The following is a 17,584-nucleotide window of genomic DNA, read 5'->3' as shown; positions in this document are numbered from 1 at the left end:
CCCCGAAAAAAAAATGAATGAAGAAAAAAAAAATTTTTAATTTTTTTTTATTTTTTTTTTAAAAAAAAAAATACCCACAGGGCAGCGCCCCCCGGGACCCAGCGCCCCAGGCTGCAGCCTGGTCAGCCTAGTGGTTGATCAGGCCCTGCCAATGGGGCAGGGACTGATGTGAGTTCTCTGTACAGCGCTGCAGAATCAGTGGCGCTATATAAATAGATGATGATGATGATGTTTAGATCCAGATGTACATAACATGGAAACAGGCTGTGAAACAGCCAGATGGTGGCCAAACAGCAACTTCCCTGTGATAACACTACAAAATAAGTAACAATATCATTCAGCACAAACTACATGCCCATAGCCCAGTGTATGTCATGCAGGGCTCACGCTGCACATAGCATTTTGTAATAAGTATTAATTAGCAAAACAAAACCAGTGGAGATGGAATCACACCTCCTCTCAGTGTCTATGTAATGGGGAGCTGATATTGCACCCAGCATTATAATGACTTATTGATACAATAAAGGACATCACTAATAACCAGTATCACTGTGTGTGACTGACAGGTCTCATAGACACATACAGGACCCTCCCCCCCCTGCCTGACCTACTGACGCCGCTGCGTGATGACGTCACCACGTCCCCTCCTCCCCACTCTGACTCAGTAACCCGGGTAAAGGGGGAGATTGGTGGTTACCCGAGTCACCCGGGACACCCGAGCGGCCTGTGCTCGCCGCCATTCCAGTGACAGGTAACCTTGGGGGCCGTGCAGCTTGTCGTTGTGCCCAGCTGTGTGCGGGACTACAAGTCCCAGTAGGCCTCTGGAAGCCAGAGACTGGCGGGGCATGCTGGGATTTGTAGTTCCAAGGCAGCTGGGGCGCCACGGGTCACCTAGTTCTGTTTTGTGCACATAGACGGTGAGGCCATGAGACATTGATAACTGCACACATGTAAGGCACATGTGCAAAACTTCACATACATGCATCATGCCTGCAGCTGTGACAGTGCCACATGCATGTGAGTTTATTGTTATATAGGCATACAACGGCTATTTTTTTTATATATATAATATATGTATTTGCATACCTTGTATACTATTGTATTTGGAATTGTCTGGGTATGTTAAATCTGTAAGCTGCATTTGTAATTTATTATATAGGGAACATGTCTGCAGTTTGCATTATGTATAGCTGATGATGAATGGTGTTTTGTTCTGAAGCTCTTTTTTTAATATGTTATCTGTGAGGATAATAATTGACTAAACCTCTTAATCTACAGCAGCGACCCATGAGGTTATATAATACAAACTATTGAAAACACTAAAGAGGAGTAACATAATAAAATAATGTACAAAAGAATTAAAATGACACATCCATTTCAATCTCACTTTTTTTCCCATATATCATTTTACAAAATGTTATGACAGTTTAAGCATACAGACACAGTAGCAGGTACCTAGCGATGCCCTGGCGTTACATTCAGCGAGTGTTTATCAGCGTTTCCTTCAACTGCATTTTCACTATATTTCCCCCCCAACATCTAGTTGAATGGCACATGCAACCTGTATCAATTATACTTTTTCAATCACTGTCTGATATACTGTTTGTTCTGCTAAATGCAAGTTGAATGAAATGCAACTCAGAGCGGCAGTGCATTGTATGCGAAACAGTGGAATATGTAGCAAAAAAACTATTTCAATATACATCTTTGATTGTCTGTCTACATTCACCATAACATTACCTTTAGCTTATATTGTGTTTTGTCTTTCTAGTGCTCTCTTGAGCTGTAAAAATGAGCGGCTGCAAGCCTGACATCCTGTGGGCTCCTCACCACGTGGACAGGTTCGTGGTCTGCGACTCAGAGCTTAGCCTCTATCACATAGAGTCGGCAGCCAGCACCAACTCCGAGCTCAAGGCTGGATCCTTACGGTTGTCCGAAGAGACTACTGCAACCCTGCTGGCTATAAACTCTGACACGCCGTATATGAAATGTGTGGCTTGGTATCCGAAATATGACCCAGAATGCCTTCTGGCGGTTGGTCAGGCCAATGGTAGAATTGCACTGACTAGTCTAGGCCAGGATCACAACTCCAAATGTAAGGACTTGATTGGTAAAGAATTTGTTCCCAAGCACGCACGGCAGTGTAACACCCTTGCGTGGAATCCTCTGGACAGTAACTGGCTGGCGGCTGGCTTGGACAAGCACCGAGCTGACTTTTCCGTATTGATTTGGGATATAAGCAGCAAATACACTCCAGACATCGCCTTTCCTATGGAGAAAGTTCGACTTTCCACTGGTGATGGCGAATCGAGTTTAGTGGTGACGAAGCCACTCTACGAACTAGGACAGAACGACGCTTGTCTTTCTCTTTGCTGGCTTCCGAAAGACCAGAAGCTGCTTCTGGCCGGAATGCATCGTAACTTGGCTATATTCGACCTCCGAAACACAAACCAGAAAATGTTTGTAAATACCAAAGCTGTCCAAGGGGTGACTGTGGACCCACATTTTCATGATAGGATAGCGTCCTTCTTTGAAGGGCAAGTGGCAATCTGGGACCTTAGAAAATTCGAAAAACCGGTGCTGACTCTCACGGAACAGCCAAAGCCGTTGAGCAAAGTGGCTTGGTGCCCGACAAGAACGGGATTACTAGCCACGTTAACCCGGGACAGTAATATAATCAGACTGTATGATATGCAGCACACTCCCACCCCTATCGGAGATGAAACAGAGCCAACTATTATAGAAAGAAGCGTCCAGCCTTGCGATAACTACATTGCTTCATTTGCATGGCACCCGACTAGTCAGAACCGAATGGTGGTCGTCACTCCCAACCGGACGATGTCGGATTTCACCGTGTTTGAGCGGATTTCTCTGGCCTGGAGTCCTACCACGTCTTTGATGTGGGCGTGCAGCAGGCAGCTGTATGAATGCACAGAGGAAGGGAAGGACAGCTCGTTGGATAGAGATATAGCCACTAAAATGCGGCTCCGAGCTCTGTCCAGGTATGGTCTGGACACCGAGCAGGTCTGGAGAAACCACCTACTGGCGGGGCATGAAGACGCCCAGCTGAAATCTCTTTGGTACACTTTGCACTATATCCTTAAAGATATTTTGTACTCGTTCTCATTAGGCATTAAAACAGGCAGATACCTGAGCCAAACATAGAAATATTGTATTTGTAATCAAGGGAAAGAGGGGAATTCAATTGCTGGTGATGTGCCGGGCAGGAATCGCTCTGCAACATTGCCGGCAATTACGGTAGGAATCTCCGCTCATTTTTTTGTGCACCTCTATGGGGTGCAAGGAAAAATGTGCAGAGATTTCCATCATATCTCCGCTGCAAAGCGTCTCACGGACCTTTCGGAGACACTTCGTGGCTGATTGAATTCCCCCCAAAGTGTTAGGTCAAAAATCTGTCCTGAGAGTGGTATGAACAAAGGTGAATAATTGGGGATACAATGCCTGATGTAGAATCGTGTATGGGGAAATATTCATATAAAATTAATTGGGTATATGATTTAGTAAAGCTCCTGTTTTCAACCAACAGTTGATACTGCCATCCTTGAGCCTGCATCCTCAGATATCTAAGTCAGTGCTTCACTCTCTATATATGGTGGGCTGTCTGTGTATTTACTAGTTCAGGACACAGGATTTTCATCGATTGTGCGCTCAGTTTGTTCTTTTTGATATACATAAGATTTGGTGGCTATTCATGGGCCTATTCTGCAACAGGACTATTGTTCTTGGATGATGAGTCGCAGGGTTTTAGCAGACCAGGATTGCGGAGTGACCACTTTGTCCTCTCCGCGTTCTGTTTTTCCAAGTTCTAAAAGGTGGACTTTGCCGCCACTGATGAGGATGCATTTAGCTGATTTTTTTAAGCATTTCTCCCCTCCTGTTGACAATGGCTTTGGGTCATCTCAGCATTTGTGCCCATCCGCAGCTAAAAGCGAGAAGGTTATTTTTTTTTTTTATTTTTTTTTTGTGATTTGTACTTGCCGTTAAATACTTTTCGATACGGCTATAAGGGGACACAGAGCAGCCCATCTACCACGCTCCCCTTAACATTCTTGTCTAAACTGCTTAGGAGATGCAGGGTTATAGGAGATGAAAGTTCCCTGCTGCTTTGGGGTGAGACATAACCCACAGTCTGTGCCCCTCTACAGTCTCTGAGAAAAGGTTACTGGTAAGCGCAAAATGTATATTATGAGATTTGATGTATACCATTATGTTACATAGGGCGTCCTCGTGCTGACGTGATAGAGGCATCGGTATACAGTCTTCAGCCTGCTGTGGTGATGAACTGTAATTCCACCTCATGTATGCGGTGATGCGCTCTGCATGTGCTCTATGCTGTCTCACTAGCTGTTTCCAACACTTCTAATGCTCACGTGTAGCGTATATGACATTCCAGATAAAAGAAGCTGCTGAAATTCTGGTCTGTTGGAATGAATGTGAAACTCCTTCCTATCTCGCACATAAGCGATAAAAAGCCACTGAATAGAAATGAGCGAGATGTGGAACTACTTACACAAAATATTTGCACTGTTCCACATTTTTCCACAACTTCCGCACATTACTGCTGCAGACTTTGGCCTTAAGCGTTCTTGGTGCTGCCACTAAACACTCAGCGGGATGAATACAGCCATCAAACCCAGTTTTATTCATAGGTCATAAATTCTGCAAAATGTGAATTTACAAATACCGGGAAGAAAGGCGAGGGCAGAGGTGACCCCTAACACTGTAAGTTTGTATCTTCACCCTTCTCCGAAGCGGGAACGCTGTATCATAGCGCTGTCCCTCGCAGATAAAGATGCTAGAGATTCTGATTACACTTCTAATTCTTTGAGTATTTGTAAGCTGCATAGATATGCTGATTCTAAAACACGTGTGTGACACCAGTTTAAAGGCCCTAGGTTACTAATCTAAAGAAAGGGGTTAGGTTGTGAAGGCTCTGAGGTATAGCAGTAGGGGTCTGATATTATTATTATTACCATTAATTTATATAGCGCCATTAATTCTGCAGCGTTGCACAAAGAGTTCACTCACATCAGTCCTTGCCCCATTGGGGCTTACAGTCTAAATTCCCTAACACACACACAGTCAGACTAGGGTCAATTTGTTAACAGCCAATTAACCTACCAGTATGTTTTTGGAGTGTGGGAGGAAACCGGAGCACCCGGAGGAAACCCACGCAAACACGGGTAGAACATACAAACTCCTCACAGATAAGGCCATGGTCGGGAATTGAACTCATGACCCCAGTGCTATAAGGCAGAAGTGCTAACCACTTAGCCACCGTGCAGGCACTTTGGGGTCCAGGTACATGATCACAGCCTGTAACCTGTCAAATGTTTAGACGCTAATGATACAACAGTTTCTACCAGACGTCTTTACTTTGCTCTAATGGCTGCATGCTCCTGCGTTATTCCGCTTGCCGGGGCAAACGTTAGCACGGGGACGACATAGACCTTACTACCGCCACCAATTCGTCATTACTTTACTGGGTTTAAAACTCCAGCATGAAGAGCCACCAATCGATCACTGTTGCTTGGTATTAATCAATAGATGAGAGAAAGAGACACTGCGCTGAATTAAAGTTTCAACCACTGAACTAGCGCTAAGTGTCTTCTCTGTACATTGCATTTTCTCTGTGTTCGATGAGATGTCCGTTTAGTAGCGATTTCTAGTATCCCTCTCCTTGGTTAGCAAATTAGCAATGATCTCTCCAAAGCCATATAGTGTAAAGTTAGTTAATTGGCTGTCGCCATCCAATCGGGTGCAGTATTTCCTCGTACACACTATCAATATCACGGACAGATCTATAGACAAGTTTCAGACTCGCCACCCATTGAGTAGAGTTGCTGTGGATTGAAAGGGTGTTCGTTCCCGTTAGTGGCAGGGTACCAAGTGAGCAATGCCTCGCAGATTTTCACTATTTCAGATTGTAGTAAAACAAAATTAAAATAATTTTTCCACCATAGTTTTATGCAGAGACAATAGTCTATTTTTGAAAGAGAATTTGTTACGTATTGTATGCGTGATTTCATATACCTTATTTTCCTATATACATGAATACTTATGAAGCAGTATGCTGAAGACATAGAACAAAAATCGTCAAGCAACAAGGGATCATCGGTGTACAACGGTATTAAAACGATAGTGAAATCATCAATGGGTAAGAGGATTAAAGTCATATTGGCTATATGTCATCTGCAGCCGTAGTGTTGTCATGTCTCTTAATCTGTCCAATGTGCCTGCCCACCTAGGGGGAGCATATTAGGAAGTGATTCTGTTGCTTGGCCCCTGTGGATAGCTGTATAGTTTTTGGAAATGGGCGATAATAGAGGGCAGTAGCTTGCAATAAGAAAGGATACAAATGTTTCTTGTATTGAATTGTGAATACAATGCACGTATAGTCTATTTACATAGACCTATCCACTATTATATACAGCCCTGTATGAAAAAGCTACAAATAATAGTATAATGGAAAATATTGTGAGAGTATTTGTGTATTAAATAACATCATTTTTTTTTTTTTTTATTATTTATCCCCTCTGTTTTGTGACAAAAACTGATGTTATTATTAACCAAATTAAACTTTATTTTAGGGTGGCCAAATGGAATTATTGTTACATTTAATGTCCCAAGTCCAATGTGGCTATAATGTTATATAATAATCCCAAGGTCAGGGATATTTTTTTTTTTATTAATAAACTTTAATTTGCAAAGTTTGTAGGCGTTAATGTTTGGCTTCCTAAATGAGATGTCATTTTATAGGAACGGCGGAGAGCATCCGGAACAACTGGAGCGGCTCTGACCGACAAGCGGACGTGGTGCATTACATCAGCGAGGAGCGCTGCTTGGCCCTGCAGCTCTGCGGCTGGAGAAAGAAGGGGACGGACGTCGATATTGGGCCTTTTCTGACCTCGCTGGAACAGGAAGGAGAATGGGAGAGAGCGGCCGCTATTGCGTTGTTTAACCTGGATATCCGTCGTGCCATACAAATCCTTAATAAGGGGGCGTCCACGGGGAAAGGTTGGCAATTTGTATTCCAGCCTCCTTAAATCCGCTTATAATATTTTCTGCTTCTTGGATCTTTGGGGAGCAATGGGGCTTAGAACCACATGGGGCTCTGCCGGGAGAAATTACAGCAGGAATACATGGCTGTCGGGTATCGCTGAAAACTAGGAGGTAGATTTGATAAAACTTCTTTAAAGGAAAGTAAAGGTGTTGCCTGTAGCAACCAGATTCTAGCTATCCTCTAGAGCAGTGGTCAGGGAACAGGGGTAAATTACCCCAAATGGGGTAAAAATGAAATTCCTGGGGGTAATGCTGCCGATTCACATGCTGTCAGTTGGATTGTAGACCCCTTTAAATGTGAAATTGCTGTTGTACCAGAAGAACCTCAAGGGTTGGCAGAGGCACTTCTTGAGCTTCGATGCAATAATGAAGCACGTATTGCATTTGAAAACAAAGCAGATCTGTCATATCTTTGGATGTCAACAGCTGCAAAGGCATCAAAATTACACATGAGGAGGCAGTCAAAACGTTGCTGCCTTTTGCAACAACCTACCTTTGTGAACATGGATTTTCCACTCTAATGAACATAAAAACAAAGCCGAGAAATCGATTGGACGCTGAAGACTGTATCCAAATTGCTCTGACATCAAAATGCCCCAATATTGATGCTCTCGTATAAAAAAATGAAGAAACATCATTTCTCCAAAACCTAAAGTTTTGAAGTTGAAGCTTTCAAAGAAATTTTGAATAGATTCAATAAAAATTTGAATTCCAATAATTAATAATATATGATTTCCTTCCTTTCAAATCAAGGAGTTAACGTCGGCGTATCTAAATATATTTGGGGGTAAAAGGTAAAAAAGTTCCCTGACCCCTGGGCTAGATACATCATAGTTAAAATCTGGTTGCTATGGGCAACACCTCCACTTTTACTTTTTAGAACGTTTGGTAAATCTACCCTGAAGTGTTGTATTGTGGTACAGAAGCAAACTAATAGTGTTTCTTCGGAATAACTTTTGTACACAATGCCACTGTAGGTTTGTATAGAGCACTGTTTCCTAACTCCAGTCCTCAGGGACCCTTAAAAGTGCAGGTTTTCCAGGTCACAAATGAAATAATTATACCACCTGTGGATCTTTCAAAATGTGTCAGTTAGTGATGAATACACCTGTGCTCCAGTAAAGAGATATGGAAAACATGCACTGTTAGGGGTCCCTGAGGACTGGAGTTTGGAAACGCTGATATAGTGCAATAAAATATAACATTTATGATTTTTAAGTCATCTAGGTAAATCCTCACTATGTATTACAGGTGATCATCATTTTTCATAGATGATGAAATTAAAGGCATTGTATTTTGTCCCAAACTCATAAGAATACAAAAATAAAAGTGTGTTTTAAGGTTTTTAAAAATCACATAATTTATGTCGTATTGTTTTGGAATTGATCCTTGCAGGAGATCTGAACCTCAACGTTGTGGCGATGGCGCTGTCCGGTTATACGGATGAGAAGAATTCTCTGTGGAGGGAAATGTGCAGCTCCCTCCGAATACAGCTAAGGAACCCGTACCTGGCGGTCATGTTTGCGTTCCTCACCAGTGACCCTGGCTGCTATGACACTGTTCTGGTAAGTTTGGGCATCATAAGGACACATAACTTTAGGGGTGCATCTAGAATAACTTGTCCCCGATCTGACCAGTCCGCACTAGATAGTGTGATTGTAAGTACCCACAAGGCCCACTCTGCCCTAAAATTATCCCCAGCACTGTAATGCACTACTGGCATCTGTAACAGCCTGACCTGCGTACCTGAATTACCGTCCTCTAGCGAACGAGGAACCCACCTAATGGGAGGACACTGTTTGGCTTTTATTCTGGATTGGATGTGGTTTTCTTTTTTGAACCTTGCTTTGGGCTTGGTCTGGTAGTAGATTTGAATTAGATAATTATGCTTGTGACTTTGGATTGGTGAATCTTTTTGTCTCCCGTTGGTCTGAGCGGTTATATATTGAACATTGCTTCTACTAGATTTCACCTTTGGAAAGCTATCTATTTATTTAATTCTGGCCACACACATTGCAGTGACATCAGGTCGTTGACTTGACATCAATATATGCAGCCCTAAAACGACAGCAGTGCCTGATAACCAATCACAATCAATCAATCGGATAATTAACGGACATGTTAGTAAATGCAGTCAGAAGATTATGGCCACTATCTTGCTTGCGCAGTCAGAGGATCACCGCACTAAAAGGCTCAGTGGAAGCCGGAAGAGAATCTGGCGGCTCGATTTGAGCCTTGAATGGCCGGATCTCGGTCTGCCCATTGCTCAGGCTGAGCGGGAGGTTTAACCCATGTGAATCCGGCTTACCTTTAACAAATATACAATAAAATCATGTTCACCTCTGTTTACCTTGTAACCACTTTACCACTACAGCAACCTTCATTAACCTGCACTTGTATTGCTGCCCTGTGTGACCCAGAGCAAATGAGGCATCTTGTCTGCAGCTGTTCTCCCTAGCAATAGCCTGTAACTTATTTTAAAATTATGTTTTCCATTGTGCATGATTAAACCAGATCACTGCTCAGTTTGTCTCACTCATCTCCATTACTCGGCCATACTTGCTTGTAGTCTTTCTGTTATTATGGATAAGTAACAGGGTCTGGATCTACTAAACCTGACCACACAGGGTCTACCCTCAGGGATACGCAGACAATCAGATTGGTCTCCTGGCTAAACTGCGATGTAGCCAGACAGAAGGGGTGTCCGACGTCCAGCAAATTCACATAACGTTTTTGCTTCTGTGTTTTCAGTTTGAATGTGCTATGGCAGTGAGGGATCGCGTGGCCTTCGCTTGTCTCTTCCTAAATGACGCTCAGGTGAGACAACAATTGCTTACAGAGTAATTATACATTTGCGTGTACTAAAGCTGCTTATTACTGACTTACATGAACTAAAGTGTTTATTCTCCATTATATCTGCTTCCCGTTCATAGCATTAAATATCCCAGTGTTAAACAAGTAAGAGGAGGGGGATAATAATGCAGGACAGAGTGTCTCATCTGTAGTCGCTTGAAACTGACTTACACTCTCTTAAGTAACATAAGTATTCTCGTCCGTTGTTTAGCCATGGACACCAGGCTTTGGGATGTGTTTTGTTGCTGTTTCTGATGACGGACATGGAGATTTTACATATTAGTGGCCTTGTCACCTACTCCTAGTAGAAACGGAAAGAAAGCTTTCTATGCTCTTTATTGCAGTTAATTAAATATATCGACAAACTTACCCAAGATATGAAGGATGTTGGAAACCTGGAAGGGATTTTACTCACTGGATTAACCAAGGATGGAGTGGACCTAATAGAGAGTTACGTTGATAGAACAGGTGACGTTCAGACGGCAAGTTACTGCATGTTACAGGTAAGGCCATACTGTAATTGCCCATTATATATACTGTTTAGAATATTACTTTTAAGCCATTTCTAGTATATTAATACGTCTGCATGTAAAATAACGCTTGTGGGACACAGATAGCTGAAAGAATGCAGAATAAATGAGGATGTGATTTCAGTAACCACAGATGGTGACCTTGGAGTTATAGTGTTAATATTAAGGTCAGCACGCAGTGGGAGGAGCCAGTAGGATACTTGGCTGATATGAAGGTCAGCACGCAGTGGGAGGAGCCAGTAGGATACTTGGCTGTATAGGAAGAGGTATTGTCACAATGAGGTGTGATGTTATATTGTCACTGGTAAGGTCACTGTGCAATTTCCATAAGACTTTAATAATAGCAGAGAAGGGCGACTGAAATAATGCATGGGCCTCATAATAAAACTAGGAAAGACATCAGAGCTGAACATGTCACAGCTAGGAGGAGAGCCGGGACAGGGCTGATAGGAGAGAGAGGCATTAATAGACATCAGGATGACCGTATATTGCCAATAAGAGGATTCCTAGGACAAAGGGACACACTGTGAAACTCTTACAGAAAGGGTGATGGATCCATGGAATCACCCAGCAGTTGTGTTCGGGACTTGTACAGTGAAATAATTCAAGGATGCACAGGGAAAACATATTGCTATTAAGACTTGTATCTAAATATTACAATAAAAGGCAGACTAAATGGATACTTATAGGTTTTCTGCTACCATCATATTCTATTTCTGTATTTCACTTTATGTACTGTATATGATCTTTTCTATTTATTTCTGTTTGTCTGGTGTTTTTTGTTTGTTTTAAAGTGTATTTTTTGGAATATAATGTTGGGCTACCATATCCTAGAGTCTATTGGTCCATGATGCTTCACAGACAATTGCAGCACGGTGGCGTAGTGGTTAGCACTTCTGCCTCACAGCACTGAGGTCACGAGTTCAATTCCCGACCATGGCCTTATCTGTGTTGAGTTTGTATGTTCTCCCCGTGTTTGCGTGGGTTTCCTCCGGGTGCTCCGGTTTCCTCCCACACTCCATAAACATACTAGTAGGTTAATTGACTGCTAAGAAATTGACCCTAGTGTGTGTTGTGTGTGTTAGCAAATTTAGACTGTAAGCCCCAATGGGGCAGGGACTAATGTGAGTGAGTTCTCTGTACAGCGCTGCAGTGGTGCTATATAATAATTGATGATGATGCTTCCTGGGACGTGCAGCGATACTGGTGCGATCTACAATTTGCTCGACAGCGACAGTCAGGGACTAGTATTTCTACATATCTGTTTTTGACCGAAAAGTCCATGTCCGTCTTGGCAATCTGTCCCTGTTTTGGATCAAATTGATATGGGAAAAATTATCTACTGGGATGTAAAATGCTCTATAACCTCCTACCTGTGGCTGAAGTACTTTTACAATGATTGCAGTTTTTTTCAAATGTCTGGGTAATATTTGTATCAGGATCTACAATTGCACTGTCCTTCAGGATAGAAGACAACTTGCAGACACAAGCAATTCAACTGGCTTCATATCTTTTTATTACACCTAGTGATCCACCACAAAACTATGCGCACAAAAAATTATATAAACCAAATTCTAGTCCTTTGATCACAAACTAATACTTTGGAAAGACGCCGACCTGTCATTCAGGCAGCTGGGCATAATTATGTCAAACACGTGCACTCCCTTTTCTTTGTTGTGGCCCTTACTGCAGCCTTAGTGGGAAACAATATCCGCCCTCTTCAGGGTAACAACACTTTGTAACACAATACATACTAACAAGCGCTGGTTTATAAATATATGTCTACGTATATACCGTCACAGATCTACAGAGGACGGTCACTATCCGTCCTGGCTGAAACATTGGCGCTCTCTGCTCAACGTTTTTCTTGACTTCAATGACCTGTCATGGGTGTATATCTATGCTATTACATTAACAAATGTTGTCATTATGTTCAGGGTTCTCCGTCTGATGTCCTGAAGGACGAGCGGGTTCAGTACTGGATAGAGAACTATAGGAACCTACTGGATGCCTGGAGATTTTGGCACAAGAGAGCAGAGTTTGACATCCATCGGAGCAAACTGGATCCCAGCTCCAAACCTTTAGCACAGGTCGGTCTGTCAGTAAGAGAACAAATGTTTCATTGTGTAACCTGAAACCGCTAGAACTGGAGCTAATTCAGTGATATCGCGACAAATATCTGACATGAAACCAAACAGCTGCTGTACAATAGACCCTGGTGATGCTGCAAAATAATATTTTGTAGAAATATTTCGGCAAAAATATTTTATTTTGTCCCTGCAAATTCGGTACATTTTATTGATTGGTTTTAATGAAAATCAGAGGAAAATGAAATTATTATTTTTTTTGTGAATAAGTCCCTTTGAAGAGATGAGCTTCATTTGTTGTGACCTAAGCGATAAGATCAAGTAATAATAGTGGCCGCATTATTTTTATTTATTATGTGCACTATATATGTGACGCAGTCAGGACACACGGACCACATGTCTATTGCTTGTAAAGCGCACAGTGACCTAATTCACTTTAATACCTGAGAAGTACTTGGCACATTAGCTTTTCAGATGTTTTTTTCTGAATGTATTATGTATTTGCATGCTGCTTGCAGTTTCACCTTAACCTTATTCTGTCGGCTCCACGTTGATCTCCTTTTGAGTCCCTGTTGCCCTGTGCTTCCTTGTCATTGTCTCTAATAACCATGTCAACGAACTGGCATCCCTTGGTTTTACACACACACACACACACACACACACACACACACACACACACACACACGGCTCTGCACAGGGTGGTTATTTCAGCCTAAGGTAGTTTCATTAACGAAGAGTTGGTGGTGCCATGCTTGGAGCCCTAAGCAGGCTGCCCTTCTCTCAGTGGTTATGGGCACTGCCTACGGATCCTCTTGTCCAGGACAGAGGCGTTTGTGAGCTCTGTTTGTTCTTTTTGGTGGTCCTAAGACCAGGATGCCGGCTCTGTCACTCCAGATAGCGTTTCTACAGTGGCGTTTTGGCTCCCCCCTGGGCTTACAACACACAACTTTTTTTGGTTTGTTTGGTATTCTATATAACTTTTTTTTTTTTATTATTTGTTATTTAAATGCTCCTATTTTAACTTCATGTCTGTGTTTTTATTTTTTTCCCCACCAGGTATTCGTGAGCTGTAATTTCTGCGGTAAATCCATCTCTTACAGCTGCTCATCGGTGCCTCACCAAGGCCGCGGATTCAGTCAGTACGGAGTCAGCGGGTCGCCAACCAAGTCCAAGTTCACCAGCTGCCCCGGCTGCCGCAAGCCTCTCCCTCGCTGTGCCCTCTGCCTCATTAACATGGGAAATCCGATCTCCAGCAGTCCTGGTAACGTTGGGGGGCACACTTACATAATGTTTCTGTTTCATACATTGTTGTGTGTTTTTACTCACTGATCCAGGACTGTACAGTTGGTCAGCATGGTCCTCTGTGAATACACAGGATTAAACGCGTGCATCTGCACGTGATGAGTAAAACACATACATATGGCGACTACTTGGTATACAAGCAAAGTTAAGAAGGGTATTTTTACAGAATACAGTAAAGTGAAAGCTGACCCAATGTACATTATTTACAGTATGCCCCATCCACATCCCCAGAGTAGTTGCTCTCGATTTCCAGCTGTCACTATCAGGATCTGCAGGAAATAGCGTTGCTGTAATTAAGTATAACCCCGCTCTTCTTAGTGATTGGTTGTAAGCGATGGCGGCGCTGTTTTGTAGGGTGGCGACGGGTGTACTTTCACTAGGTGACCGTAAGCCCCAATCCCAGACAGTGTATCATCGGGTACATAACGCTGCTGTCTGGCCCTGTAGAATGAAGGCTGTGTGCTATGCCGTGTCTCCGTTAATAGACCTGTTCTCTGTCTAGGAGCATCGAAGTCTGATGAGAAGGTGGATCTAAGCAAGGAGAAGAAAGTGGCGCAGTTTAACAACTGGTTCACGTGGTGCCACAACTGTCGACATGGCGGGCACGCTGGGCACATGATGAGCTGGTTCAGGTGAGGATTTGCTGTCTGTAAACTAAGATTAAACACTAGAACATGACGTAACGTACGATACTAATGTATGGTCACTGCACATATAATAATCTAATTCTTGTCTATAAACTGTGTGTGCTGAACCATTCATCACCACCATAATGTAATAAGATCCAGTTGGGCACGGAAATGATTTTTAAATTAAGCAACCTCACTGATGGGGTTAGGGAGACTTAAACTAGTCCCTAATACTTATATGCCAATAAGTATCTGTTGCAGAAGCTGTCACTTCTGAGAACACCATTTATGTGGCCTTTAAGTATGCCTTACCCACATGGGCAAGTGCTGAGACTGAAACTTACCTATAGGCAGACTCTTTGGTCCTGCTAGGGACCCTTCAGTGTAGGATTGGGCTTTCCTGCTCAGCATATGAAGTAGTATAAATGTTGTGCATACAATCCTACTGTAGAATATGTTTGCACTACATACAATATACCCAAAAAATTATACATACACTAGGGAGATTAAATGTTTGGGATCCCTTTTCATGTGTTTCAGTTTCTTGTATAGCGCTTCACATGATGAGAAATAAACCTTTGCCCTTCACTGATGAGTAACAAACAGAAGGTGGTATTCTGTCTTCATGTTCTAATTGCTCCCGTCTCTACCATACAATTTGGTAAGATGGTAAAGTGCCCTTTGACCAGTGTGTCTCCATACAGATCTGTTACCTCCTGTGAGCTGCCATCACCTCTCCAATCACCTGTTATTTACAGAGGTCTCGGCTCTGTTTCTAACATTCGTGTTCACGTAGTTTTAAAGGGTTTACAGAATTAACGGAGGATTTTTTTTCTTTTGCTATATGAATAAACATTCAGTAAATTAATGGCCAATTCTCTGGCTTAAATCTTGGTCGGTGGACAATAATTCCAATAGATTTCCATGTCAATGCTGACTCTTTGGGGTGGAACTTGCTATGGGCTAGAACAGTCTCTTTATTCCTCAGAATAAACTAAACAAGTTTCATTCTGCTGCAAGATTTTCTTCTGCTCATTGCCCAGCAGTTTATAGGATCAGTCCTGGAGACCCCAGACCACCCACTCAGGGGTCTCACAGCCCCAAAAAAGCCAGTGAGAAGTCCTCCTGGTTTGGTCCTGGGGTTGTGGAAGTGATAAGGGCTGGGCTCCTCTGCTTTGGTAAATCCTGGGTTTGCTTTGTGTCCAACTCCTGGTTATCAGTGGGATTATTCGATCTTCCTTTCAAAGCTTCCTCTGGACAATTTCTGTCTCACGTGTTCCCCTCCTCTCCCAGAGACTGAGCATAGAAATACTTCCCAGTGTCCTGGATCATCAGAGGGGTAAAGGTATTTCTTCCAATCTCTTTATGGTGCCATAGAGAAGAGGTGCCATCTGAATTGTTGGATCTTAATGCCCTCAACAAAGGAGCAATGCCAGAAAGTCGCTTCAAGCCATGAGGAGCTTTCAAGGTCGCCAATATCAAGGCTTTATATCGCATATCACAATATGGGAGGACTAACGGTCTATATTCCCAATGTCTGCCTCTGTTCCTGGTCCTCCACTCACTGCTGTGCTTTAGAGAGTGTTCCTTTCCCAGGACAAGGTTCACTCTGTCCAGGAGCTAATCTTTGCCTCCAACCACCCCGTTGCACTAATATCCGATTCTGCATGAGTGTGATGGGGACGAGGTTCTTGCTGTTTAATGCACAGTTCCACACACACACTCCATACAAAATACACTTTGTGTTTGTGCAACAGATCTTTTGGGCATCGATTGTCATTCGTCTGTCTCGGTGAAAAGAAAACTCCAGGTTTACTAAACAAAAGCTCTTGAAAATCGTCACGAGTTCTACAAAACCTGATTTACTATAGTAATTTTTTTAGCGTAATGTCCCTTTTAGTCAACAATATGCTGCTCACAGACTTCAGTGGAATGTACAGATCCTGTGTAAGTTTAACTAAACTTCTAGCAGAACTAAGATGGGTTCAAACTGAGGAAGAATCTACAATCAATTTTGGTGAACATGGGGCTATATCAAAACATAATTACAGGGGCAAACGCAGGATTTGTAGAGGGGGGGGGGGTTCCACGCCACGCCACCAGTGGGCTGCTCTCCAACTCTTCCTATCCCTATAATATACATGGGCAATGCTGCATGCACTGCAGAGCCGAGTGAAGTGGGGGCAGGGTCCAGCCACCTCAATTATACAGTGCCCCAGGCTCGGAGGGGGGTTTCCAGGCACTAGGGCCCCCCCTCGGTTTGCCTATGCATTGCAACATAGATAATACTGTCCATTTACCAGTTTATGTATTTTGTGTATATTTGTGCAGTGACCTATTGCTACTGGTTTGCAGGGATCATACGGAGTGTCCGGTGTCGGCATGCTCCTGTAAATGTATGCAGCTGGATACCACAGGAAACCTTGTTCCTGCAGAGACTGTGCAGCCGTAATTCAGACCCTCGCCAAGGACGTTCTTGTACGAGACCGGATTCTGCTAGAGAGAGGGATTCACAGGTTACTGCAGCCAAACATTGTCTCCATCAACTCTGACAAACGCAGTTCTTGCTGCAGGAGGAGCAGATACCAGACGCTGTGGACTATAGACGCTGTGCTCTGACACTGCCGATGTTACAAGGGGTAGAACATTACACCGCTGTGTTACACTTCAATATTTTGCTATGAAGGATTTGTATAGTAAGTGTGAATTGGGAAGAAAAATTAATCAAGTAGACCTGCAAGGTAATAAAATAAGCAGCCTCTTGCAGGACTCGTTTTGTTAAAAATGAATGTGGAATGTATTTTTTCGAACAATTACAGATTGACGCAATTTATTGGTTTCTGTGCGTTTCATTATTTGATTACTGTTAATCTGACATACAGGACTCCTAAGTGCTCATTATAGACAAGGGGAGTAAAACACTGTCAAACATTAATGTGTTTTAAATCAAAGTAACTTTTCCTCTTTGCAGATTTTAGGACCATTAAATAAAAGTATAATCAGTTAAAATGTGGGATGTGTGCTGTTTAACAAATTGTAATCCTAATTGTACTCAATGTGCTGCCATGTTGATGCTCCTTCTGGCTGCTGTTAGAGGTAT

The 17,584-nt window shown here is 42.8% G+C and overlaps 1 protein-coding gene across 2 annotated transcripts; it reads left to right on the top strand.

The window, feature by feature from the left end:
• The first annotated feature begins 630 nt into the window (after window positions 1-630).
• MIOS (meiosis regulator for oocyte development) lies at window positions 631-17,493 on the top strand. 2 transcript variants are annotated; one of them, XM_075211757.1, is made up of 11 exons: window positions 631-751; window positions 1,772-3,094; window positions 6,080-6,178; window positions 6,781-7,038; window positions 8,479-8,648; window positions 9,835-9,900; window positions 10,281-10,439; window positions 12,404-12,556; window positions 13,610-13,814; window positions 14,358-14,487; window positions 16,840-17,493. In XM_075211757.1, the coding sequence occupies exons 2-11, from the start codon at window positions 1,792-1,794 to the stop codon at window positions 16,934-16,936; spliced, it is 2,640 nt and encodes an 879-aa protein (XP_075067858.1). In that variant the 5' UTR covers window positions 631-751; window positions 1,772-1,791; the 3' UTR covers window positions 16,937-17,493. The 2 variants fall into 2 exon arrangements, with proteins under 2 accessions (XP_075067858.1, XP_075067859.1); XM_075211758.1 differs by lacking the exon at window positions 631-751 and adding an exon at window positions 872-1,017.
• The last annotated feature ends 91 nt before the right edge of the window (window positions 17,494-17,584 follow it).

This window comes from Mixophyes fleayi, chromosome 5 (assembly GCF_038048845.1).
Source record: "Mixophyes fleayi isolate aMixFle1 chromosome 5, aMixFle1.hap1, whole genome shotgun sequence".
Classification (NCBI taxonomy): domain Eukaryota; kingdom Metazoa; phylum Chordata; class Amphibia; order Anura; family Limnodynastidae; genus Mixophyes; species Mixophyes fleayi.
This window is presented reverse-complemented; position numbering and strand designations above follow the sequence as displayed.

What these genes read in the sequence shown, in the direction of transcription:
- MIOS (XM_075211757.1), top strand. Translation starts at nt 1,792, where the DNA reads ATGAGCGGCTGCAAGCCTGACATCCTGTGGGCTCCTCACCACGTGGAC. An exon ending in GCTGCTATGACACTGTTCTG is followed by an intron (nt 8,649 to 9,834) that starts GTAAGTTTGGGC and finishes CTGTGTTTTCAG; the next exon opens with TTTGAATGTGCTATGGCAGT. An exon ending in TCTTCCTAAATGACGCTCAG is followed by an intron (nt 9,901 to 10,280) that starts GTGAGACAACAA and finishes TCTTTATTGCAG; the next exon opens with TTAATTAAATATATCGACAA.